The 27,262-nt window shown below is 41.1% G+C and overlaps 1 protein-coding gene across 6 annotated transcripts in view; it reads right to left on the minus strand.

Annotated features, from left to right (window-relative positions):
- Positions 1 to 27,262, minus strand: part of LOC103225126 (argonaute RISC component 4) — a 51,742-nt gene that overhangs the window by 18,548 nt on the left and 5,932 nt on the right. For all 6 annotated transcript variants that reach the window (XR_005239978.2, XR_005239969.2, XR_005239971.2 and 3 more), the window contains exons 2-13: positions 22,974 to 23,139; positions 16,744 to 16,864; positions 14,242 to 14,423; positions 13,921 to 14,057; positions 13,680 to 13,814; positions 12,901 to 12,988; positions 8,900 to 9,047; positions 8,543 to 8,662; positions 8,289 to 8,417; positions 7,902 to 8,035; positions 6,313 to 6,497; positions 4,555 to 4,714 (exon numbers count right to left, since the gene is read on the minus strand). Coding sequence is in view for 3 of the 6 variants with exons in the window: in XM_007979432.3 (XP_007977623.1) it covers positions 4,555 to 4,714; positions 6,313 to 6,497; positions 7,902 to 8,035; positions 8,289 to 8,417; positions 8,543 to 8,662; positions 8,900 to 9,047; positions 12,901 to 12,988; positions 13,680 to 13,814; positions 13,921 to 14,057; positions 14,242 to 14,423; positions 16,744 to 16,864; positions 22,974 to 23,139 (1,705 nt within the window). In the remaining 3 variants the exon portion in view is untranslated. The remainder of the gene's footprint in view (positions 1 to 4,554; positions 4,715 to 6,312; positions 6,498 to 7,901; positions 8,036 to 8,288; positions 8,418 to 8,542; positions 8,663 to 8,899; positions 9,048 to 12,900; positions 12,989 to 13,679; positions 13,815 to 13,920; positions 14,058 to 14,241; positions 14,424 to 16,743; positions 16,865 to 22,973; positions 23,140 to 27,262) is intronic.

Raw genomic sequence — 27,262 nt, forward strand, 5'->3', positions numbered from 1 at the left:
ATGGCTCTTCTATAAGAGTAGGAAGAGAAGATTGAAAAAACAGGACCTAGGCTGGGCACCATGGCTCATACTTATAATCTCAGCACTTTGGAAGGCCAAGCAGGAAGGATTGCTTAAGCCCAGAAGTTCAAGGCCAGCCTGGGCAACATATCAAGACCCAGGTCTCTATAAAAAATAAGAAAGCCCAGCGTGGCAACACCTGCCTGTAGTCCCAGTTACTTGGGAGGCTGAGGCAGAAAAATCATTTAAGGCCAGGAGTTTGAGGCTGCAGTAAGTTATGTACTATATACTCCACTGTACTGTGTCACATCACTGTACTACAGCCTGGGTGACAGAGCAAGACCTTGTCTTTAAAAAAAGAAAAAGGGCCGGGCACGGTGGCTCACGCCTGTAATCCCAGCACTTTGGGAGGCCGAGGCAGGAGGATCACCTGAGGTCAGGAGTTGGAGACCAGCCTGGCCAACATGGAGAAACCCTGTCTCTACTAAAAAATACAAAAATGAGCCAGGTGTGGTGGTGTGTACCTGTAATCCCAGCTACTCGGAAGGTGGAGGCAGGAGAATCACTTGAACCGGGAAGGGGAGGTTGCAGTGAGCTGAGATCGCACCACTGCACTCCAGCCTGGGTGACAGAGTAACACTCTGTCTCAAAAAAAAAAAAAAAAAAAAAAAAAAAAAAAATTAGCCAGGCATGGTGGCGCTCACCTGTAATCCCAGCTACTTGGAAGGCTGAGGTGGGAAAATCACTTGAACCCAGGAGGTGGAGGTTGCAGTGAGCCAGGATCACGCCACTACACTCCAGCCTGGGTGACAAAGTAAGACTCCACCTCAAAACAAAACAAAACAATATCTTTTTTAATTTTTTTTTTTGAGACAGGGTCTCACTCAGTTGCCCAGGCTGGAGTGCAGTGGCATGATCTCAGCTCACTGCAGCCTCAACCTCCCGGACTCAGGTGATTCTCCCACTTCAGCCTCCCAGGTAACTGGGATAAATTCTTAAAGGTAGGATTTGGGACTGTGAGTGTTAATTCTTCATGTGTAATTTAAGACGCATCCCATACTTGACAATCTTATATAACAGGTACTAAAGGTGAGGTCCCATGGGAGAAGAGGCTGTGTCCCATTTATCTCTCTGTATTATCACAGAACATAAGCCTGGCACAGAGAAGTTAATAACAGTGGACATATATAGGCAATATACATATACATAACAGCTTACATATACAATGTATCAGCCACTATGCTAAGCACTTCACATGTGTTAACTCATTTAGTCCTTACGATTTTATGAGGGTGGCACAATTATTATCTCAATTTTTCCAGATAAAAAATAAGACATAAGAGGATAAAGAATGTTCCCAAGATCACACAGCTAGGAGTGGAAAAGCTGGAATCCCAACCCAAGAAGTCTAACGCCAAAGTATGCACTCTAAGCCACTACACTGTATTGTCTCAAATGTTTGGGGTAAAATTAAATGAAGACAGACTTTAGGTTAACTTCCCCTATGTCCCATATATCTCATCACTAATGTTTAAAGAGGGATTTATTTACCTAGAAGTTTCATTCAAGGACAAAAATGAAAACTGTGTTGGGAGGCTGAGTCGGTGGATTGCTTGAGCTCAGGAGTTTGAGACCAATGTGGGCAACATGGAGAAACCTCGTCTGTACCAAAAATACAAAAAATAAGCTGGGCATGGTGGTGCACACCTGTGGTCCCAGCTAGCTGGGAGGCTGAGGTGGGAAGATTGCTTGAGCCCAGGAGGCGGAGTTTGCAGTGAGCCAAGATTGTGCCACTGCACTCCAGCCTGGGTGACAAGGTGAGACCCTGTCTCAAAAAAAAATTAAATAAATAAGAAACACGAAATCAATTAATCAAGTTGACAAAATATGATAAGATTAAATTAAAAAAAAAGAAAGAATTGTGATATGATTGTATAAGAGCAAGGCACTCAATTTCATCTTCAAGTATGGCAATGACTAACAACCACAGCCCCAAATTTAACTCTTCAAATCACTTTCACACATAGGATTTCACAGAGAAACAACACTTTCGAGTTAACAAGGCAGATATTATTATCTTGATAGATAAGGAACTGAGGCCCAGAGATATAAGAAATTCACGTGAGTAACAATGCTCAAATCTCCCAATTTCCAGCCAGCATATCCCTGTCTTGCCTTGGTGTTTGTTTACTCTAGAGTCAATCTGACAAACTCAAATTTAAACAAACAAACAAAAAAAACCTATGAAGCGAGGGGCAGACAGGTTTTCTTAAAAGGACACAAAAAGATTGATTCAACTCAGTCCTATTAACATTTTCTGTTCATCAAAAGCCACTATTGGCCAGGCATGGTGGCTCACACCTATAAATCCAATACTTTGAGAGGCCGAGGTGGAAGGATCGCTTAAGCCTAGGAGTTCAAGACCAGCCTGGACAATATAGCAAGACCTCATCTCTAAAAAAAATTTAAGACCAGGCATAGTGGCTCATGCCTATAATCCTAGCACTTTGGGAGGCCAAGGTGGGCCAATCGCTTGAGGTCAGGAGTTCAAGACCACCAGCCTGGCCAACAAGGTAAAGCCCTGTCTCTACTAAAAATACAAAAATTAGCCAGGTATGGTGGCGTGCGCCTGTAATTCCAGCTACTTGGGAGGCTGAGGCACGAGAATTGCTTGAACCCAGGAGGCGGAGGTTGCAGTGAGCCAAGATTGCATCACTGTACTCCAGCCTGGGTGACAAAGCGAGACTCTGTCTCAATAAATAAATAAATAAATAAATAGGCAGGCATGGTGGCACATTCCTGTAGTCCCAGCTACTCAGGAGACTAAAGTGGGAGAATCACTTGAGCTGGGGAGATGGAGGCTGCAGTGAGTCATGATTGCCTCACTGTGCTCTAGCCTGGGTGACAGAGTGAGATCTTGTCTTAAAAAGAAAAAACAGAAAACCCACAATGTATGAGAGTGAAAAGGCAAAACACAGACTAGGACAAGATAATCTGCCTATCCTGTTTGCCTATAGGATATCTGTATGTTGTGAAGGACCAGAAACCACAAAGAACTACTACAAATTAATAAAAAAGACTCACAACCCAATATAAAAAAAATGAGCAAAGGACTGAACAGGTCCATTACAAAAGAAGATGTTCAGGCTAGGCATGGTGGCTCATGCCTGTAATCCCAGCACTTTGGGAGGCTGAGGCAGGAGGATTGTTTGAGCTCAAGAGTTCTAGACCAGCCTGGGCAACAGGACAAAACCCTATCTCCACAAAAAATAAAAACATTAGCTGAGCATGGTGGTATGAGCCTGTAGTCCCAGCTACTTGGGAGGCTGGGGTGGGAGGATCAGTTGAAGGCCAGGAGTTTGAGTCTTCGGTGAGCCATGATCACATCACTGCACTCCAGCCTGGAAGACAGAGACCTTGTCGTAGAAAACAAAACAGGCCAGGTGCGGTGGCTTACGCCTGTAATCTCAGCACTTCGGGAGGCTGAGGCAGGCGGATCACTTGAGGTCAGGAGTTCGAGTCCAGTCTGGCCAACATGGTGAAATCCTGTCTCTACTAAAAATACAAAAAAAATAGTGGGGCATGGTAGTGTGCACCTGTAATCCTAGCTACTCAAGAAGCTGAGGTGGGAGCATTGGTTGAACCTGGGAGGTGGAGGCTGCAGTGAGCCAAGATCGTGCCATTGCACTCCAGCCTGAGTGACAGAGTGAGACTCCATCTCAAAACAAAACAAAAAAAAACAAATGAAGATGTCCAAATGGCTAATGAGCATATGGAAATGTGCTTAACATCATTACTCATCAAGGGAATACAAATTAAAACTATAATGAGATACTATTATCCCCAACCAAAATGGCTAAAATTAAAAGGACTGATACTACCAAGTGTTGGTAAGAATATAGAGCAACTAGAACTCTCAGTGTAAGTGTAAATTGGTACAACCACTTTGGAAAACTATCTGACTATATCTATTAATAGTAAATATATGTATTCTCTGTAACTCTATTCTCTGTAACTCAGTAATTACACTCCTGGAATTCCACACAAGAGAAAGAGTGTTTCAGTTCACCAAAAATGTAGAAATGTATAATGAATATATGAAAATATCCATCAATAGTAGAATAAATTAAAATTGTGTGGTTTATTCATGTAATGAGATCATACACAACAATGAAAAAGAATAAACTACTCCTAAGTGCAACAACCCAAATGAATCTCACAGATATAATGTTGAGCAAAAGAAGACCGACACAAAATAGTACATACTGTATGATTCCATTTATATGAAGCTCAAAAATGGGCAAAAGTAATCTAGATAACTGACAGACATCAGAATGGTGGTCACCTGTGGGGGTTATCTATTTGGAGGGGCCATAAGGAAGTCTGATGGGGTGCTGGAAATGTTCTATATCTTTATTTGGGTGTTGGGTATATAGGTGCATATATATACAAGAGAAAAGGTAATCTAGATGCATATATAATATTTGTGTGTTTTCCCGTAAATTATGTAAGTTAGATCTTAAACAAAAGTGGGGAAAGCATTCAGAATCTTACCTTTGATGAGGCACAAGCACATTGTTAATTCCTCCAAGTTTTGCATTTATCTTCAGGCAAAGATTGGAAAGGGTTTGAGGTGAGGTCTTCACTACATTTTTTACTTGGACACACTGTGTGGCCATACCTAGAAGGGTATCTCCAACACGTTTCACCTCCGCTACAAAAATAATTTATTAATTTTAACATGTTTAAATGGTCTCTTAATTACTAAAAGCAAAAGGAAAAAAACCCCACACATTAACTTTATAACCTACTATATACTGTACACTGTGCTAGATGCTTCTCATGTATCTTCCTTTTATCTGCTAAACCCCCAGGGCAATTTTTCCCCGTGTTTGGATAGGCCCTCCCTTCTCTCCTTTTTTCCCTCCTGCAGGCCCTGTAGCCAGCCTGCTTCCTTTATTCTCTGTACTGCCTGCCACGACTTGCTCACCTCCTTGATGCGCCTCTTCCCACATGACTGATTTAGCAAAAGAATCAATCTTCCCAGCTCCTCCCTCTCAGTACACACACCGGCCCTTCGAATTTTATTTTATTTTGTTTTTTTGCTTTTTTTTTTTCTTTCTCTAAGTACTAGAGATAACTGTAGAGAGAAGGTTAAAGACATTTTATAAAGTTTAAAACTGGGGCCAGGCACAGTGGTTCACACCTGTAATCCCAGCACTTTGGGAGGCCAAGGCGGGTGAATCACTTGAGATCAGGAGTTCAAGACCAGCCTGGCCAACATGGTGAAACCCCATCTCTACTAAAAATACAAAAATTAGCTGGGTGTGGTGGCATGCGCCTGTAGTCCCAGCTACTTGGGGGGCTGAGGCAGGAGAATCACTTGAACCCAAGAGGCAGAGGCTGCAGTTAGTCAAGATCGTGCCACTGCAATATAGCCTGGATGACAGAGCAGGATGCTGCCTCAAAAAAAAAAAAAAAGTTTAAAACTGGCTGGGTGTGCTGGCCCATGCCTGTAATCCCAACGCTTTGGGAAGCCAAGGCAGGTGGATAGCTTGAGCCCAGGAGTTCAAGACCATCCTGGGCAACATGACAAAACCCTGTCTCTACAAAAAATACAAAAAGTAGCTAGGCGTGATGGTGGGCACCTGTACTCCCAGCTACTTGGGAGCCTAAGATGGGAGAATCACTTCAGCCTGGGATTTTGAGGCTGAGATAAGCGGTGATCATGACACCGCACTCCAGCCTGGGTGACAGAGCTGAGATCCTGTCTCAACAACAATAATAGTTCCTACATCCCTTACTTAAACGATAGCCAAAATAACTTTGTATCATTCTTCTTATAATAGATACAAACTAAGCAAATCCTCTTCTGGAAGTGGCACTCTTCCTCACTCTCATATTCCTAAGTGCTTTTCACCAAATATTTCCAGTTCTCTCAGCTTCCAGGACTATGGTAGTATCACACTACATTCTCAACCCCCATCCCCACTGCTCCCACGCAAGTTGGGTAAGGCCATATGGCTGGTTGTGGCCAAGGAGTTGCAGAGAGAAAAAAGAATGTGTGGCCAGCAACACTCCAAATAGCAGCTGCTCTGCCAAGTTGGGTCCCCAAGTGGAGATGACATGATGACACAGAGCACAGGCAGCAGTCTACCTTCAGTGGATGCATAACAGGAGCAAGAAACAAATCTTTGTTGTTGTGAACCACTGAGAGTTTGAGGTTTGTGACTGCAGCATAACCTAGCTTATCCTGACTGTTGTATCTACTGCTTGAAATCAACCCTCATTCAGCATTAAAAGGGTCCATACCATATACTGGTGTCTTTCCAGGCAGGATAACCACTATTAGCTGTAGGCCCACATAAGTCATTTTCAGATGTTTAAACATAGGCTCCACACTGTCTGCACCTTGTGCATACTTGCAGAAACATGGCTGACCCTGAATGGGCATTCCTGCATCCTTAGAGATTTTACGCAGTTGGTCAGTGAAACTCCTGTTAAAATAGAACCAGTAGCACAGTTTTTTCATTTCAGAGTACATTTCTAGCATTCATTTTCCTCTGAAATACTTCCTTCAGTTTTGTAAATTGTTAGCCAAATTTAGAAATGAACAAATAAATAAAAATCTTTAACTGGTTGCCGAAAATGGACTGGCAATTGCAATTAAACTTGTGATTTAAGTTGCAATTAAACAGAAAAGAATCTGTATTACTAAGCTATCAGATTATCAATTGAAATTTTTAAATAATTATGCCCAGCTGAACTAGAATAGCACTACTGTTTAAAGATCTTTTAAACATTCAAATCAATAATTCCAGACTGAAGAAAAGCAGGGTCAAAATTTCAGGTAACATGCATTTTGGTAAGCCTGGTACAGAAATAGCTGGGTAAGCCTGTACTCAACTGAGAACACAGAAACATGCTGTTACAAAATCAGTGTATTTAGCACTACATTCAAACTTGGAACAGATTTGGTTCAATAAAAATGTCAAAAGAAATTATCACTTAAAAAAAGCGAAATTCACTTTGAAGTTTTAAATTTTAGATTTAAGAAGTTACTTCAATCTATGTATAAAGCTTTCAGAACATTCCTTTGGTGCATTTGCCAATATTTTGTAGAATTCCTTTCTTTCACTCTAGTTCCCTTTTCTTAAATTTTTTTCACTCTTCTCACTTTTTTTTTTTTTTGAGATAGAGTCTTGCTCTGTCTCCAGGCTGGAGTGCAGTGGCGAGATCTCGGCTCACTGCAACCTCTGCCTCCTGGATTCAAGCGATTCCCCTGCCTCAGCCTCCCCAGTAGCTGGGACTACAGGCGCACACCACCATGCCTGGCTAATTTTTTGTATTTTAGTAGAGATGGGGTTTCACCACATTGGCCAGGATGGTCTTGATCTCCTGACCTCATGATCTGCCCACCTCGGCCTCCCAAAGTGCTGGGATCACAGGTGTGAGCCACTGCGCCCGGCCACTAACTACTACTTTTATATAGATAGCTGCATCTGTAAGATGTGAACCTACTCTTACCTAGAGACCTTGTGATAAAACAAGCTCATTAGTAAATTTTAATGATTAAAACTAAGGTAGTTTTTAATTTTAGCTGAAAAGATACAATTAATACCAAAGGAAGCTTCAATAAGAACTCAAGAATTTGCCAACCAACATTGCCTCCGCCTTGTTACTCAAATATTTTTGCTCTACATGTAAGGAAGCTGAGTCAGATTCTTAATGTAATTCCCAAGTTTGCAAATTACTATAATACAAGGTCTTTTTCGTATAGCCAGATGGTGTCACTATGGGAGTCAGGGATTTAGTGCCAGTGTACACAGCACATTCACATAAAGACAGTATTTTCATATCTGGAAGGGATATTACTAAGCTGAAAATATGAAGATACTCACTTTAGTAAATCTTCCCTACATTGTTTCTGAGGTGCAAAACAAGCAACTGCCCAAACTTTAATTTCAATGCCAGCATAAAACTGCTTTCCTCGCATGTCCCAGACACCCTGGTTGGGTGTGGCTACTGTTTTATTCTTTGAAAAAAAAAAAAAAAGAAGAAGAAGAAGAAGAAGAAACAAAAGAAAAGAGAAAAGACATTACAATCTAAGGCCATTTTACTGTTGATGAGTGAATAAACAAAATTCTATTAGGTATGAGCCAGAATACAAAAGGCAATAATGAATAAAACTATGGGTAAATTTAGTAGTGGCAGAGTAGAAAAACCTTGGATGATTCTCTTTTTGACTGGTTGTGGAAGAAGCTTGCTGAATAAAATAAAAAGCTTACCCGGCCTCCATATTGCAGCATTGGTGCTGGAAGTACCCTGCCTGTGAGCTCTGTCATTTCATTGTGGACAACAATACCAAATTCTTTAAGGTATGGATCAGGTCCACCCACCATACTGTTGCTCTTCACCTAAAGAACAGGAAAGCCTGTATATATAAAAACCAGAGAGTAACTGTGTCCCAGGAGGAGTTTTCTATTCTTTTGTTTCTTGTTATCTCAAAGCTAGCTCATCTTGAAGACCATGCCTTACTGACCAGTCTACTGATCTCTTCCTGTCTGTCAGGAGCAGATCTTGCTGTAGCTTTGATCATTGTGGAAGTCTGATTGTCTGTGAGCTTCTTGATACATCGCTGTCCTGCCACTATATTACAGACCTGCCAATAGACAAAGAGAGATTGGTTTGTGTAAAGGGTTCTACATCTTAAACCTTTGCTAAACCGTATCTTACGTCCTCCATTTCCAAACAAATTAAAATTTGGTTATATAGTGAAATCATTTGCCAAAAATATTTTAGAAATTAACACTAAATTTCACCACTAGTTTAGAACTCTACTTAAAAATATATACTCATTCAAGAGATCAGCAAATTGGCAAAAGAAAATTTAACTTACCTCAAGTGGCAAGTATGTATGCTTTTGTTCTTGTCCCACTTGGAGACAGGGAAGATGGGGGTATTTCAGCTGCAGACTATACTTTTGCTTAAAATATTGAGCTACTGTACATTCCATAGCTTGACCGTTTTCTAGCTGCAAAGGAAAACTATAGGAGAGAATGTCTTTTTTAGAATATTTCTTCAAGTTCTTTCTTTTCTTCTATTTTTTTTTCTTTCTCTGTTTTTTTTTTGTTTGTTTGTTTATTTTTGGTTTTTATTTTTATTTTTGAGACAGAGTCTTACTCTGTCACCCAGGCTGGAGTGCATGGCATGATCTCAGCTCACTGCAACCTCCACCTCCCGGGTTCAATGGATTCTCATGCCTCATCTTCCCAAGCAGCTGGGATTACAGGCATGTGCTACCATGCCCAGCTAATTTTTGTATTTTTAGTAGAGATGGGGTTTCACCACATTGTCCAGGCTGGTCTCGAACTCCTGACCTCAAGTGATCCACCCACCTCGGCCTCCCAAAGTGCTGGGATTACAGGCGTGAGCCACTATGCCCAGCCAAATTCTTTCTTTTCTAAACAATAAACAAACAAAGCCCACTAATAATTCCTACCTTCATCAGTCACGTAAAAAACAAAGGTCAATTTTTTTTTATTTTGAGACAGAGACTCCCTCTGTTGTCCAGGCTGGAGTGCAGCAGCACCATCTTGGTTCACTGCTATCTCCGCCTCCCAGGTTCAAGTGGTTCTCCTGCCTCAGCCTCCCGAGTAGCTGGGATTACAAGTGCATACCACCACCTGTAATTTTTGTATTTTTAGTAGAGACGAGGTTTCACCATGTTGGCCAGGCTGGTCTCGAACTCCTGACCTCAAGTGATCTGCCCACCTCGGCCTCCCAAAGTACTGGGATCACAGGCGTGAGCCACTGTGCCCAGCCAAATTCCATCTTTTCTAAACAATAAACAAACAAAGCCCACTAATAATTCCTACCTTCATCAGTCACTTAAAAAACAAAGGTCGACCTTTTTTTTTTGAGACAGAGACTCCCTCTGTTTTCCAGGCTGGAGTGCAATGGCACCATCTTGGTTCACTGCAATCTCCGCCTCCCAGGTTCAAGCAGTTCTCCTGTCTCAGCCTCCCAAGTAGCTGAGATTACAGGCGTCTGCCACCATGCCTGCCACCATGCTCAGCTCATTTCTGTATATTTAGTACAGACAGGGTTTCACCATGTTGGCCAGGCTGGTTTTGAACTCCTGACCTCTAGTGATCTGCCTGCCTCGGCCTCCCAAAATGCTGGGATTTAGAGGCATGAGTCACCGTGCCCAGCCCGTTAATCTTGCTTTCTTAACTGCCACAGCATTACAAAGTAATGGTGCAGTAAGGGTCATCTATGTGATATTTAAATATATGAGTTATAATCTTTCAGCAAAGATTACATACGTCTATAGGTCTAATTATTCTGACAGGGTTATGTGAAATAATTAAATAATGAAAAGAACAAAATGCTACATTCTCAACGGTGACTTCATAAGGTTTTGGCAACTTTTTTTTTTCTGAGAAAGAAGTCAATGATATAATATAAATAATACATGAAATACCACTTTAGTACTCTTAAGAAATTCATGTAGTGTGTACATGAGGTCATACTGAAGAATTTATTCAAATCAGACTGAAACAATACACTTTATTTATCCAGAAGCCACCTGAAAATTTCAACTATCTAGACAAAGCCCTCTGGGTGATTTTGATATGCACTATGCACTAAAGTTTGAAAATTAAGAATCATGAATCTAAAACAAAGTCAGACTAGAATATAAGCAAAAAAAGGTGTGTGGGGGGGGGCTCTGAGTAACCAAAATAATGTAAATGTAGTAAAGTGTATACTGTATATATAACTCTTTATTTAGAAGAGCCAATATTTATGTTTATGTCAGACATGATCTTGATTACAAGAATAAGATACAGATATAATTTGTAAAGCACTTTCACATATAGGGTCTCACTGAGGCACAGTTTTCAGTAGATTAGAAGTGTTGGGTGATGGGCCGGGCACAGTGGCTCACACCTGTAATCCTGGCACTTTGGGGGGCCAAGGCGAGTGGATTGCCTGAGGTCAGGAGTTCAAGACCAGCCTGGCCAACATAGAGAAACCCCGTGTCCACCAAAAATACAAAAAATTAGCTGGGCATGGTGGCAGGTGCCTGTAACCCCAGCTACTCGGGAGGCTGAGGCAGGAGAATCACTTGAATCCAGGAGGCAGAGGTTCAGAGAGCAGAGATTGCGACACTGCACCCCAACCTGGGCAACAAGAGCAAAACTCCATCTCAAAAAAAAAAAAGCCAAAAAAAACCAAGAAGTGTTGGGTGATGAGGAAAATGAGATTGGGGAAATGGAAAGGAGTATGCTGCTGGAAGATGCCATAGACACCAACAGCTATAAGAAGTGACAGCTACCTACAAAGGGAGGGAGAGAAATCCACACAAAACACAAAGCAATAGATGTCTTCTCCCAGTCTGGCAACAAAGTGGGACCCCATTCCTATTAAAAATACAAAAATTAGCCAGGTGTGGTGGCACGTGCCTGTAGTCCCAGATACTCAGGAGGATGAGGTAGGAGGATTGCTTGAGCCCAGGAAGTTGCAGCTGCAGTGGGCCATGATGGTGGTAAGCACTATATATATACGTGTGTGTGTATCTTTTTTAGAAGATACTTATATATACATAAAATGTCTTATCATATATTTTATATATATATATGTGTCTTCTCCTGACAGCCTTATATGATATCTAGGCCTTAATAGATCTTTTGGGCCATGTATTAAGCATTACAACAGTAGGCTGGGTATGCTGGTTCACACCTGTAGTACCAGTACTTTGGGAGGCCAAGACAGGCAAACTATTTGAGCCCAGGAATTCAAGACCAGACTGGGCAACATAGCGAAACCCCACCTCTACAAAAAAAATTAGGCGAGTGTGGTGGTGCACGCCTGTAATCCCACTACTTGGAAGTCTGAAGTGGGAGGTTCACTTGAGCCTAGGAGGCGACAGAGTGAGATCCTGTCTTCAAAAGAAAAAAAAAAAGATTGACAACAATATAATAAAAAAAGCTTATAATGACTCTGCATCATTAAATAAAAACATAGATTAAATAAACGTTAATCTATGCTTAACATATTCTACTTAAGAGGTAAATTGAATTAAAGGCAAGGAATGTGTTTTATAAATACCTCTACCAAAAATATTCAGAAAATGTTTTAAAACTTTCGTGTTAAAATCAAAGATTCTGGTGATCTTGAAAATTTCAGTATGAGATAACCAATTTCTTTCTTGTTTTCTTTTGAGATGGAGTTTCACTCTGTCACCCAGGCTGGAGTGCAATGGCATGATCTCGGCTTACTGCAAACTCTACCTCCCAGGTTCAAGCGATTCTCTTGCCCCAGCTTCCCAAGTCGCTGGGATTACAGGCACCTGCCACCAAGCCTGGCTAATTTTGTAGTTTTTAGCAGAGACGGGGTTTCACCATGTTGGCCAGGCTGGTCTTGAACTCCTGACCTCAGGTGATCCACCTGGCTCGGCCTCCCAAAGTGCTGGGATAACAGGTGTGAGCCACTGCGCCTGGCCAAGATAACCAATTTCTTTTCTTTTTTTTTTTGAGACACAGTCTTGCTCTGTTGCCTAGGCTGGAGTGCAGTGACATGACCTCGGCTCACTGTAACCTCTGCCTCCCAGGTTCAAACAATTCTCTGCCTCAGCCTCCTGAGTATCTGGGATTGCAGATGCCTGCCACCACACCCGGCCAATTTTTTTTGTATTTTTAGTAGAGACGAGGTTTCACCATCTTGGCCAGGCTGGTCTTGAACTCCTGACCTCGTGATCCACCCACCTCAGCCTCTCAAAGTGCTGGGATTACAGGTGTGAGCCACTGCGCCCAGCCAATAACCAATTTCTTAAACGATTACAGTAGCTCTGTTACTAAAAATGTAATTGTATTATTTTAGATATGGTTAACATACGTTTGATGACTGGCTGGCCGTCTAGTCACATTACAAACTCGGTATTTTCGTTTCATCTGTCCACAGTGGGTCACCTCAACTTTGAGACCTGAAATTTTTTTTAAAAGGCAAAACATCAGTTAATTAAAATCATAGTGACAAAAACAGATTCAAATGTTGTCTTCAAAATGTCATGACATTGTACAGGATAAAAATTCCAAGAATATGGGGACAATTTCATCATTATAGGCAAAAAACCTGAGCTAAGCAGAATAAATTAGAACTCAGATGACCTAAGATGCTCAATCTACTTTAGTTTATTATTTCATCCAATAAATATTTATTAAGCATCAACTATGTTCTGACACTTATTTTCAGGTCTGGAGACAGCTTCATGAAGTTTATGTTCTAGTGAGGGAAGCTAACTAATAACAAGTAAAGAAGAAAAGAAATTCCAGAAGGGTAATAAATGAATTTATGTTATTTTATTAAAACAGAAGCTTTTAAGTGGGTAAGGGTAGCATTTACTGAGTGCCTGATATGTGACAGGTACTATGCTAGAAAGCTTTATAAACCTAATTGCATTTAATTCTCACAACAACTCTACAAGGTATATATTATTATCTTTACCTTAGAGATGAATACACTAAGGTTCACAGTGGTTAAAGAACTTGACCAAAGTCCCACTGATAGAACTGATTGGCCTGAGACCGAAGCCCAGGTCTGTGTGACTCCAGAGCACAGGCTCCTTGCAGCATGCTGAGCTGCTTCTCCAAGACTACATTAATGCAAACACTTACCTCTGATTTCTTTGGTAAACTTGACACGCTGGGAGTCTGTTAGAGGTTTGGTCTGTTCATTGATGTTCTGAATGTCTAAAACCTCACACATGAACTCAATGATAGGCTGAGCCCGGTAGAAAGCAGTTGCAGATACTAACAAACAGAGAAGGATGCTTAACTTCAGGTAAAAAGGAAGGGCCAAAACAAACAAACAAAAACCAGCCCAAAGAGTTATTGGATAAAGAGAGTTCCATCCTACCATCAATGTTGAGCATCATATTCCACATGGCAGGTCTCACAGACTGATGAAAACCAAACCAGACCTCCCTTCCCCCTCCCAGAGGGTGGTAGTAACCTTCAGGGGGTGAGAAAAAGGAACGGCCCACTGGGGTGTACCTGAAGAAACAAGAGTTTGCATGTGTCATATTAAACATGTGAAAGTTCCTTCATTTCACTCTCAACTCTGGGAGCTGAAATCAAATTTGAACTATGACTTACGTAGACATTTTTCAAGGCTCCAGTGCAATCTACCAAAAAAGTCTGACATTTGTAGGAAAATAATCAAAACCAAAGTACTAACCTCATGGAGGGAAGGTGTCTTGTGATAACATCGAGTGCTTGTACTGAGTCATCTGGGACTTCATTCAAGTGCCCAGCCAAAGCTTCTAAAAGCAACTGAAGGCTCACAACTGACACCCACTGAACAGACACTTTAAAGGTTTGGTCTTTACCCTCGCCTGGTAGAGTCACCTCCATATCAACCTAAGGAAAAAGCACATGAATACAAGCATAAATGTTTACAATGGCTGTGGGAAAGATCCCAAGAATATGCAGTATGATATATGCATAAGGATATTTCTTTTAACATTTTTTATAATTGTATAACATTGGAAACAACTTAAGTGTCCATGAGAAGGAGAATAATTTAATATGTAACATTATACAGTAGTGAAAAAACAAGGTAGATGTTACAACATGGATGAACCTTGAAAACATTATGCAAAATAAAACAAGCTAGGTACAAAAAGGCAAATATTTCATGATTCTATTTCTATGAAGTACATTAAATAGTCAAATTTAAAGAGATAGAAAGTAGAACAGTGGTTATCAGGGACCAGAGACAGTAGCGTATGGGGAATTATTGTTTAATAGGTACAGAGTTTTTGTTTGAAATGATGAAAAAGTTCTGAAAATGCATAGTGATGATGGATGCACAACAATGTGAATGTACATAATGCAATTTAACTGTAACATAAAATTGTAATTTTTTTTTGAGACAGGGTCCTGCTCTGTCATCCAAGCTGGAGTGTAGTGGTGCAATAATAACTAATTCTAGCCTCAAAGTCCTGGGCTCAAGGGATCCTCCCACATTAGCCTCCCGAGTAGCTGGAACTACAGGTGCACACCACCAGGCCTGGCTAATTAAAACAATTTTTTTTTTTTGGTAGAGATGGGTCTCCCTGTGTTGCTCAGGCTGGTCTCAAACTACTGGCCTCAAGCAATCCTCCCACCTTGATCTCCCACAGCACTGGGATTTTTGGCTGGGTGAAGCACTACACCCAGCCAAAAACAGTAAATTTTATATTATATATAATTTTACAACAATAAAAAACAAATTTGAAAAAAATAAGGTAGATATAAATGTATAGAAATGGAAAGATCTTTCAGACATATTGTTAAATGAAAAGCAAATCCTAGAATGACATGCAAAACAGTAAGAATACGCATCAACATATGTATAAATAGCTAATATACATAACATATCTAAAAAGATACATACCAAACTACTATAGTAGTTTCCTTTGAAAAGGAAAATGGAAGTGAGGGTGCAGATAAGTGGGGGAGGCAGTAAATCACAGCATTTCTAGATTGTCTGGATAAGTTTATTATGAGCATATGTTCACACAGTACTTTTCTAATTTAAAAAAATAAACATTTAAAAAAGTATTGTGCTATTATAATCTATTTTCATAAGTGAGTATTATATAGTTTTCTATAATTTACAAAACCCTGTTGTTCAGATTCAGGTAGTTCTTTGTTAAAGCACATGGTTAATGTTAGAAATTATGTAAAGATGACATAATCCACCTAAATCCTAACGTTCATCTCATTTTCAATTATCAGTTAACTGAGACAAGAGAATATGGACAGAATAACAAATCTATCATCACTATAAAAAACAACTCTGGCCGGGTGCGGTGGCTCATGACTGTAATCCCAGCACTTTGGGAGGCTGAGACAGTGGATCACCTGGGGTCAGGAGTTTAACACCAGCCTGTTCAACATGGTGAAACCCCATCTGTACTATTAAAAAAAAAAAAATTAAGGCCAGGCATGGTGGCTCATGCCTGTAATCCCAGCACTTTGGGAGGCTGAGGTGGGTGGATCACCTGAGGTCAGGAGTTCAAGACCAGCCTGGCCAACATATAGTGAAACCTCCATCTCTACTAATAAAGTACAAAAATGAGCTGGGCGTGCTGGCACACGCCTATAGTCCTAGCTACTTGGGAAGCTGAGGCAGGAGAATCACTTGAACCCAGGAGGTGGAAGTTGCAATGAGCTGAGATTGCGCCACTGCACTCCAGCCTGGGCAATAGAGCAAGGCTCCATCTCTCAAGCAAAAAAATAAAAGAAAAATTAGCCAGGCATGGTGGCACATGCCTGTAATCCCAGCTACTCAGAAGGCTGGGGCAGGAGAATCACGCCTGGGAAGCAGAGGTTTCAGTGAGCAGAGACCAAACCACTGCACTCCAGCCTAGGCAACAGAGCGAGATCCCATCTCAAAAAAAAAAAAAAAAAAAAAAAAAAAAAAATTCTAAGAATTGATGTGTTATTAGAGAAACTTTTCTTTCTGCTCACATACAGATGTTTTAAAATTGATAAATGACAGTTGTACATACTTTTGGGGTACATGTGGTATTTTGATATCTGTATGCAATGTGTAATAATGAAATCAGGGTAATTAGGATATCATCACCTCAAACATTCATCATTTTTGTGGGTGTTGGGAAGAAAAGGAAACATTTTTGTCATGTATAATTACTACTAAATGAACTAAGTATTTCTTGCTTTTAACACTTACCCTATCCCGTCCGATTGGTAGTGGATGTGCTGTGTACATGTTTCTTTTGCCATCATACCCAGGCTGCCGATCACCAAATATTTGCATCTTGAAGTGCCGCACCATTGTATCTACTACCTCCCTTCACAGTAATGGAAATAATGGCAATTAGCTTTCAGAAATGGTGCACAGTAAGAAAAGCATCATCATACCTTAACCATTTAAATTGGGTTCAGTATTACTTGGAAAAAGTAAGAGTTAAGGTTACAACTGATTCGAGTACTTTAAAAAATAGTTAACTAAAGAAAGGTAGCAACAAGTGAAGAAAAACAACTGTAAGATGATATCAGAAGTGGGGAATAAAAGGAAAGCGAGAATAACATTTCTAGTATCCTCTCAACCTCCTCTTTCCAAAATCCTCTCCTATGATAAACACAGCCTTATAAGAATAACCTGGCTGGGGCTGGGCGCCGTGGCTCACGCCTGTAATCCCAGCACTTTGGGAGGCCGAGGCAGGCGGATCACGAGGTCAGGAGATTGAGAGCATCCTGGCTAACACAGTGAAACCCCGTCTCTACTAAAAATACAAAAAATTAGCCGGGCGTGGTGGCGGGCGCCTGTAGTCCCAGCTACTCAGGAGGCTGAGGCAGGAGAATGGTGTGAACCCAGGAGGCGGAGCTTGCAATGAGCTGAGATCGCACCACTGCACTCCAGCCTGGGTGACAGAGCGAGACTCCGTCTCAAAGAAAAAAAAAAGTGTAATCCCAGCACTTTGGGAGGCTGACGTGGATGCATCACTTGAGGTCAGGAGTTCGAGACCAGCCTGACCAACACGGTGAAATCCTGTCTCTACTAAAAATACAAAATTAGCTGGGCATGGTGGGTGCCTGTAATCCCAGCTACTCGGGAGGCTGAGGCAGGAGAATCGCTTGAACCTGGGAGGCGGAGGTTGTGGTAAACCAAGATCGTACCATTGCACTCCAGCTTGGTCAACAAGAGCGAAACTCCATCTCAAAAAAAAAAAAAAAAAAAAAAGAATAACCCATCTTACATATCTAAGTTCGACACAGAGGTACATCACTGACAATAAGTTTTTCACCAAATCAATACCCTGGCTGGGTACAGTGGCTCATGCCTGCAATTCCAGCACTTTGGGAGGCTGAGGCGGGTGGATCACTTGAGGTCAGGAGTTCAAGACTAGCCTGGCCAACATGGTGAAATCCAGTCTCAACTTTAAAAAACTACAAAACTTAGCCAGGCATGGTGTAATCCCAGGTACTTGGGAGGCTGAGGCATGACAATCGCTTGAATCCAGGAGGTTGCAGTGAGCCGAGATTGCACCACTGTACTCCAGCCTGGGCAACAGAGTAAAACTCTGTCAAAAAAAGAAAAAAAAATCCTTATCCAGGTATATTCATTTTGAGAAAGAGAATCAGCAGGAATTCAAAAATCTGAGGATCAGTAAATCTAAGATCCATGATACACAAACAAATAAGCCAACCCCTTTGCCTTATGCTAGTGATTTATTGTCTTATTCCAAAGTGCTTATTCCAAGCAGTGTAGACAAGGGAATATTGTAAAATATTCTCTTTTCAAAATGATTAATATAGCTTCTTTGTTTTTAGAATGAAAGTATTTTTCTCAATCAAGCATCCAGAGCTTTACTTAAGTGTTCTTGCATATATGCCAGATCACACTGTACACAGGCTGTGGAATAAATGCAGCGGCAAAAAAAATAGTGTATAGCGTTTAAGATATGGACAGACCAGGGTTTGTGAGATTTTTGAATGCTAGAGTCAATGAAAAGTTAGGTGCTTTGACTTAGCAATGTTAGTGAGTTTCATACGTGGGAACAATATCTTAAAAGCCAAAATACATCACAACTAGCTAACACATTTATATTACCACAAACGAAATCTGTGGGAAAGTCATGTTTACGAACCAAATCATGCGACTGAAAAAAACGGATGGAGAGATGTGGTATCATACAATCTCCATTTTGAAGAGCTAACTTAAGAGCTATACATTTTCACACTAGAAAAGAGTAATTTCTCATCTTACATTCTTAAATTACGATCAAAAAGTTTTACAGTAAAGAGCTACTTTCCCCGCTGTCCTTAATTAATCTTCACAGCAACCTTGTAAAACAAATAAGAAAATGATTATGGTCCTCATATTAAAAAAAAGAAAAAAGAAAATTCAGAATGGGTAAGTGACCTGTCCCTGGTCACACAACGGTTAAGTGGCAGAATGGCATGACCTTGGACAAGTCATTTAATCTTTCACATGTCCATTTCTTCATATGTAAAGTTATGATGACAATAATAATATTACTTCCCTTAAAAAGCGGTTGTCTTGATTGAGCAAATACACAGAGTATTTATTTATTTATACAGTGTTAGGTATAACACATAGAGTATTTACAATGGTGCTTGTCCCACAATAAGCCTATTTACTCTGATCTGCTCGTGGATATCATTCCAAGAATTGTCTTCTCTCCTAAATCATCAAATTTTTCCTCTTTACTGGATTATTCCCTTCAGTATACAAACATGCTCTAATTTCTCTCATCTTAAAAAAAAAATCAAACTTTCTTGGGCCAGGTGTGGTGGCTCACACCTGTAATCCGAGCACTTTCGGAGGCCGAGGCAGACAGATCAATTGAGGTCAAGAGTTCGAGACAAGCCTGACGAACATGGTGAAACCCTGTCTCTACTAAAAATACAAAAATTAGCCAGGTGTGGGGGTACATAAACCCAGCTGTAAACCCAGCTACTTGGGAGGCTGAGACAAGGGAAACAGTTGAACTCCAGAGGTGGAGGTTTCAGTGAGTCAAGATCATGCCACTGCACTCCACCTGGGTGACAGAGTGAGACTCCATCTCAAAAAAAAAAACAAAAAAAAAAACAAAATTAAACTTTCTTAACCTCAGTTTCTCCTCATGTGAACATTCTATTTCTGTGCTCCCTTTTGTATCAAAATCCCTTGAAGGAGTTGTCTGTAATTCCTCTTCCCCTTTCTCCCTTGAACTTTCTCAAGTAAGGCTTTTTCTCTACCAAACTACTCTTATCAATGTCCTCCAGTGGGCTCCATATAGCTAAATTCAATGCTCTTTGAACATTAGAAAATCCATCCTTCCAACTTAAAACGCCTTCTTCCTTTGCCTCCAGAACACCACTCCCCTAGTTTTATCCTATTCCAGTGGTCTCTCCATGCCAGTCTTCCTGCTGATACTTCCTCATTGCCTTTCATCTTTAAGTTAAATTTTTAAATATCGGAGTGCCTCAAGACCCAGCGTAGGAGCCTTATTTTCTCCACCCACATTCACTTTCAACATAATCTCATGAAGTCTCATGGCTTTATCACCAATAAGCTCATGATTCTCAAATGTTTGTCTCCAGCCTGGATCTGTTCCCTGAATCCAACCTTAATACTGTATTCAACCTCCTCCTTTTTTTTTTTTTAGACTCAGTCTCACTCTGTCATCTGGGCTGGAGTGTAGTGGTGCAACATGGCACACTGCAGCCTCGACCCCTGGGATCAGGTGATCCACTTGCCTCAGCCCCGAGTAGGTGGGACTACAGGCATGTGCCACCGTACCCAGCTAATTTTTTTTTTTTTTTTGAGACAGAGTCTCACTTTGTCATCCAGGCTAATGTGCAGTGGCACAATCTCAGCTCACTGCAACCTCCACCTCCCAGGTTCAAGTGATTCTTCTGCCTCAGCCTCCTGAGTAGCTGGGACTACAGGCACGCACCACCACGCCCAGCTAATTTTTGTATCATTAGTAGGGATGGGGTTTCACCATATTGGCCAGGCTGGTCTCGATCTCCTGACCTCATGATCCACCCACCTCGGCCTCCCAAAGCGCTGGGATTACAGGTGTGAGTCACCGCGCCCAGCTTTTTTTTTTTTTTTTTTAATATAGACAGAGTCTGGCCATGTTGCCTAAGCTTGTTGCAAACTCCTGGCTTCAAGCAATCCTCCCACCTCAACCTCCTAAAGTGCTGGGATTACATGTACGAGCTACCACGCCCGACCTCCACTAGCATGTCTAATAGTCATCTCAACTCTGATGTCCAAAACTCACAGGTCGCCTGATCTGCTACTCCCTGCTTCTGCTTCTCTTGCTGTTTTCCCCATCTAATAAATGACAACTCCTCTTTTTCCACTAGCTCAGGACAAAAACCCTGAAATAAATCACGACTCATTTCTTTCTTTCACACCACATGTTCAATCCATCAGTAAATCTTATTGACACTACTGTGAAAATATTTGCAGGATCTGACCACTTCTCATCACTATCAATTATACTACTCAAGTCTAAAGCACCATTACTTTTCACCTGAATCATTCCAGGTGCCTCCTAATTAATTTCCATGCTTTTCACCCTTACTTGCTAGGGTGCAATTTCAGCACAGCATCCAGGGCAATCTATTAAAAATATAAGCTAGTCATGTCTTAGATTTATTTAGTCATGTTGTGGGTTTAGTATTTAAAATTCACTTAACCAGAGTAAATGACAAAGTGTTATGAATGCCTACAAGCTCTGCATTATAGAGGCCTTCTGAAATTTCTCCAAACTCATCTCCTATCACTCTCCCCCACTCACTCACTTGCTCTAGCAATCCAGAATTATCTGCTGTTTCTTTCTTTCTTTTTTTTTTTTTTCTTTTTGAGACAGAGTCTCCCTCTGTTGCCCAGGCTGGAATGCAGCAGCACGATCTCCGCTCACTGCAACCTCCGTCTCCCAGATTCAAGTGATTCTCTTGCCTCAGCCTCCCAAGTAGCTGGGATTACAGGCACATGCCACTATGCCTGGCTAATTTTTGTATTTTTAGTAGAAACAGGGTTTCACCATGTTGGCCAGGCTGGTCTCAACCTCCTGACCTCAAGTGATCTGCCCACCTCAGCCTCCCAAAGTGCTGGGATTACAGGCATGAGCCACCACGCCCGGCCCACTGTTTCTTGAATTCACCAAGCTTCTGACTTTGCCTGGGACACTCTTCATGCAGATATCCCTCACCTCCTCTAGGTCGAATGTCACTTTTCAGTGAGACTTTCCCTAGCTATTTGCATAAATATATACATATACATACGTGTGTATATATCTACATATGCATATGTGTGTGTGTATATGTATATACACAAACATATATATTCATTCATATATAAATATCAGTGGCTCATCCTATCCTCATTTCCTATCTTCCATCTCTACTATTGCATTTATTACCAACTAACAAAGTCTATGTTTTGTTTGCTTCTTAATTTATTTTTGGTCTTCCCCATTAGAATATAAGCTCCTCAAAGGTAGAAAGTTTTACCTGTTTTGCTCATGGTGAATTCCCAGAGCATAGGACAATATCTGGCATAAAATAAACACTCAATAAAATATCTGTTGAATGGATCAATGTTATCCATTACCACCACTTCTACTACTATTGGTCTCAGTTACACAATAGCCAATAATGGGTTTACATGGGAATGAACTATACCAGAAAGCCAAATTTTGATCCATGAGAAAAATATCAAGTGGCACAAAATATTTCACTTGACAGAAAAGGCCAATCTTAAAAAAGCAAGAATCTTAGTATCAAACATTGCCTGAATGTCACTGCATAGAAACAGAGAAAAGGAAAGTGGATGTATACTCAGCACATTGTAAGAATATTTGCTACAGGGCTGTCTTCACACCAGGTAAATTCCTGCTATACAGACCACAATACTTACATCATCTCATCAGGACCACTCTTACATAATGCTAGAAATAACTAGAGCTTCTCTCTGTGCTTAGTTTTCTCAATACTCCAAGATGACTTTTCTGTCTTTCTTTTCCCCCAAGAAAACATCTGCAAGTAATCTTCTGTACTGATATATACCTTTCTCATGCCCAAAACCAACATACAACAATAAAATTTTGAATTTCCAGATAGTTCTATTTCCCATAGACATTAATGTCTTCACCTATTTCAGTAAATTTTTGCTACCCTTGGTCAATGAAAGAGTGATCTTTCTCTTTCATAATTAAATAAGTGTTTACTGATTGACTAATAATATATATCCAGCACTTTGCTAGAGCCTACAGAGGATAACCAAGTATAGGACAGCAAACCTGCTATTAAGAAACCTATCATCTTAGAGAGTAACAAAGCCTACAGGTTGGATGAATTTAGAGAACAACATGATACATAAATAAATTATCTGCACTTAAAACATACAGAAATCCACTCACTCTTTCTAATCCTTACCTGTTGACTCTACGAGGCCGTTTTTCAGGCTTAATATCCACATCATAGTGATACACATCTATTTTAGGAATCTGAACCTGAAAATGATTGGCTAACAGTCGAATTGGTTTTCCAACAGTTCCAAGGCCAGGACGACGAGGTGGCTGAAACAGGCTAGCCGGAGGTCCTAAAGAGATTGAAAGACATTTGCTGTGCTATTTTTTTTTTTTTTTTGAGATGGAGTTTCGCTCTTTCACCCAGGGTGGAGTGCAGTGGCTTGATCCTGGCTCACTGCAACCTCTGCCTTCCAGTTTCAAGTGATTCTCCTGCCTCAGCCTCTCGAGTAGCTGGGATTACAGGTGCCCACCATCAAGCCTAGCTAGTTTTTGTATTTTTAGTAGAGACAGGGTTTCACCACATTGGCCAGGCTGGTCTTGAACTCCTGACCTCGTGATCCACCCACCTCGGCCTCCCAAAGTGCTGGGATTACAGGCGTGAGCCACCGTGCCCGGCCTGCTGTGCTATTTATTCTTCCTGTTGATGATGATGATGATGGCTACAATTATTGAGATCTTACTATTCACTGTACGCACTGTAAGGAATTTGGGGTGTCTTTTGACCTAAGGTTCTCTAGATTTCTAAATATTTTGCCATGTTGCTATTATTTTTAATATAACGACATCAAAATTAGAATGATGAATTCCTCTCAAGCATAGGCTACAGTATAAAATCTTGCATGAGCATTAGTAGCTCTACATCTACACTTACAAAATTATATGCATTTTAAAAATCATCTCTAAACTCTGGAGCCACCATCCCCAGAGTTGGAAATGATCTATTAATCTCTCACAAATTAGCCTGCATCATTATAAATTGTACATATAGGAGAAGATTAAACTGTAGCTCTATTTATCAACTTATTTGCTAATTTCAGTAGTGAAACAATACCAATAAAGCTAGACCTTCTCATTTATAACTTGATATTTTTAGAACCTGGACAATTTGAGATTTCTTGCTCATAAGATCTAGTTTATTCCACAGACATTTATTCATTTATTCAGTTATAACATGCCTAACCTGTATTATGGATTCAGAAAGAAGACAGAGCCCCTTCTTTCAAAGAATGTACAGTCTAGACCAGTGGTTCTCAACCTGGGGTAATTTTGTTCCCCAGGAAACATTTGGCAAATATCTGGACACATTTTTGGTTGTCACAACCTGAGGAGTGCTGCTGGCGTCTAGTGGAAAGGACCCAGGATACAGCTATGCATTCTACAATGCATAACACAGCCCCCCACAACAAAGAATTACCCAGTCCAAAATATCAATAGTTCTGAGAAAGAGGTTGAGAAACCCTGGTGTAGACAGAGTAATCTTTCCAAACTATTTTTAAAAAGAAAAGATTCCATAAGTTAAAGAAACCTTGCATACTCTCTCCCCTCTTAACATTTCAATGTATATTATCATATCAAATTCTCGAAAAAGTCATATAATAAATAAACCTGATTAACTTTACCTCATCATTTAGCTAACTTCTTTTCCCCCACAGAACTCTCTCTTTCTAAGATTTGAACATCTATTAATACTCAGCAGAAAAGGATCTTGTGGAGCAGAGTCTGGGAGACACTTGTTTAGAAAAAATCTGACTCCTTTTTGATGACAATATCAAGTGGACACTGGCCTAAAAAAATGAACATCTTTTCTGCTATGAATAGGCATTGAGCAAAGTGGGCTGTGGTTACAATGGAAAGTTACAACAGGTTCTGTTACTGCAATGGCATTTCACTGAGAACAAAGACTTCACTAAGGAGAGAAAACTTTGAGGCAAGAAGTTGTTCTGGGCCACCCGTGGTGGCTCACACCTGTAATCCCAGCACTTTGGAAGGCCAAGGCAGGCAGATCACCTGAGGTCAGCAGTTGAGACCAGCCTGGCCAGCATAGTAAAACCCCGTCTCTACTAAAAATACAAAAATTAGCTGGGCATAGTGGTGGGCGCTTGTAATCCCAGCTACTTGGGAGGCTGAGGCAGGAGAATCGCTTGAACCTGGGAGGCGGAGGTTGTGGTGAACCAAGATTGCGCCATTGCACTCCAGCCTGGTCAGTGAAACTCCATCTCAAAAAAAAAAAAAAGAATAACCTATTTTACATATCTAAGTTTGACACAGAGGTACATCACTGAATGATGATAAGTTTGTCATCAAATCAATATCCTGGAGGCAGAGGTTGCAGTGAGCTGAGATCGTGCCACTGTACTCCAGCCTGGGCAACAGAGGGAGACTCAGTCTAAAACAACAACAACAACAAAAAGATGTTGTTCTGGTCCAACATCACTCAGGAAAATTAGAGCAAATACTTTATTATATTTATGGTGACAGATTACCATATTCTAACACTTAAAGTATTACAAATCATTTTACATATTATTCATTCATTTTCCCACGATATTCTACTTATCCTTCAGAATTTGGTTTAGATGTAACCTCCTTGGAAAGCCTTTCCTGATTCTTCCAGACTACAGGATCCTTCCTCTGTGTTCAAAAGACTGTCTCTATAGGGGAAACCATAGAGCAAGTATAAGAAACCACTTGTTGCCAGGCCATGGTGGATCACGCCTGTAATCCCAGCACTTTGAGAGGCCGAGGTGGGCGGATCACGAGGTCAGGAGATCGAGATCATCCTGGCTAACACGGTGAAACCCTGTCTCTACTAAAAATACAAAAAATTAGCCGGGCGTGGTGGTGCGTGCCTGTAGTCCCAGCTACTGAGAGGCTGAGGCAGGAGAATGGTGTGAACCCGGGAGGCAGAGCTTGCAGTGAGCCGAGATGCACCACTGCACTCCAGCCTGGGCGACAAAGCAAGACTTCGTCTCAAAAAAAAAAAAAAAAAAAAGAAAAAGAAAGAAACCACTTGTTAGGTTACTCTGTCTCTCCTTCACTAGATTACAAACTCTTATAATAAATGAACCTCCTGTTAATCTTCTCAATATCTAATGCAGCAGCCATCATGTTGTAAGAATTCAATAAATGTTGAACTGAACGGTGTCAATAATCCCAGATAGAACCTAAAGACAAAAATGATAATTATCTTTCTTTCTCTCCCTCCCTCCCTCCCTTCCTTCCTTCTGTTCTCTCTCTCTCTTCTTTCTTTCTCTCTTTTTTTTTTGAGACAGAGTCTCGCACTGTCGCCCAGGCTGCAGCGCAGTGGTGTGATCTTGGCTCACTGCAATGTCCGCCTCCCGGGTTTAAGAGATTCTCTTGCCTTAGCCTCCCAAGTAGCTGGGATTACAGACGCCAGCCACCATGCCAAGCTAATTTTTTGTATTTTTAGTAGAGACAAGGTTTCACCGTCTTGGCCAGGCTGGTCTCAAACTCCTGACCTCGTGATCTGCCCACCTCGCCCTCCCAAAGTGTCTCTCTCTCTCTCTCTTTCGTCTTTTCTTCTTGTTTTTATTTTGAGCCAGGGTCTTGCTCTGTTGCCCAGGCTGGAGTGTACTGATTCAGTCATGGCTCACTGCAGCCTCAACCTCCTGGACTCAACTGATCCTCCTATCTCAGCCTCCAGAGTAACTGGGATACCACACCCAGCTAATTTTTGTTTTTTTTGTTTTTTTGGTTTTTTTTGAGATGGAGTCTCGCTCTGTCACCCAGGCTGAAGTGCAGTGGCTCAATCTCGGCCCACTGCAAGCTCCGTCTCCTGGGTTCACGACATTCTCCTGCCTCAGCCTCCTGAGTAGCTGGGACTACAGGCGCCCGCCACCATGCCTGGCTAATTTTGATATTTTTAGTAGAGACGGGGTTTCACTGTGTTAGCCAGGCTGCTCTCGATCTCCTGACCTCACGATCTGCCCGCCTAGGCCTCCCAAAGTGCTGGGATGACAAGTGTGAGCCACCGCGCCCGGCCTAGTTTTTGTATTTTTGGTAGAGACAAGGTTTTGAGTTTTGCCATGTTGCCTAGGTTGGTCTTGAACTCCTGGGCTCAAGCAATCTGCCCACCTAGGCCTCCCAAAGTGCTGGGATTACAGGCACAAACCACCATGCCCGGCCCACTAAAAGTATTCTTATTGCCTGGAGTTAAGTTCTACTTCTAGTGTACAAGAGGATCTATCAATACAATTGATAAGACAGTTACAAACAAGGTAACAAGGTAAGAAGTAAATAGTAAATAATGTGAGAGGTGATGAACATACTGAATTAACCCAATTAAATTATATAAATAACTCAACTCTGCATATTTCAAGATACACTTAAGCAATCACTGTATCATTCATAAAGTTGTAAGAGACCAGGCACAGTGGCTCACGCCTGTAATCC

The sequence above is a fragment of the Chlorocebus sabaeus genome, chromosome 20 (genome assembly GCF_047675955.1).
Source record: "Chlorocebus sabaeus isolate Y175 chromosome 20, mChlSab1.0.hap1, whole genome shotgun sequence".
In the NCBI taxonomy this organism is placed as follows: domain Eukaryota; kingdom Metazoa; phylum Chordata; class Mammalia; order Primates; family Cercopithecidae; genus Chlorocebus; species Chlorocebus sabaeus.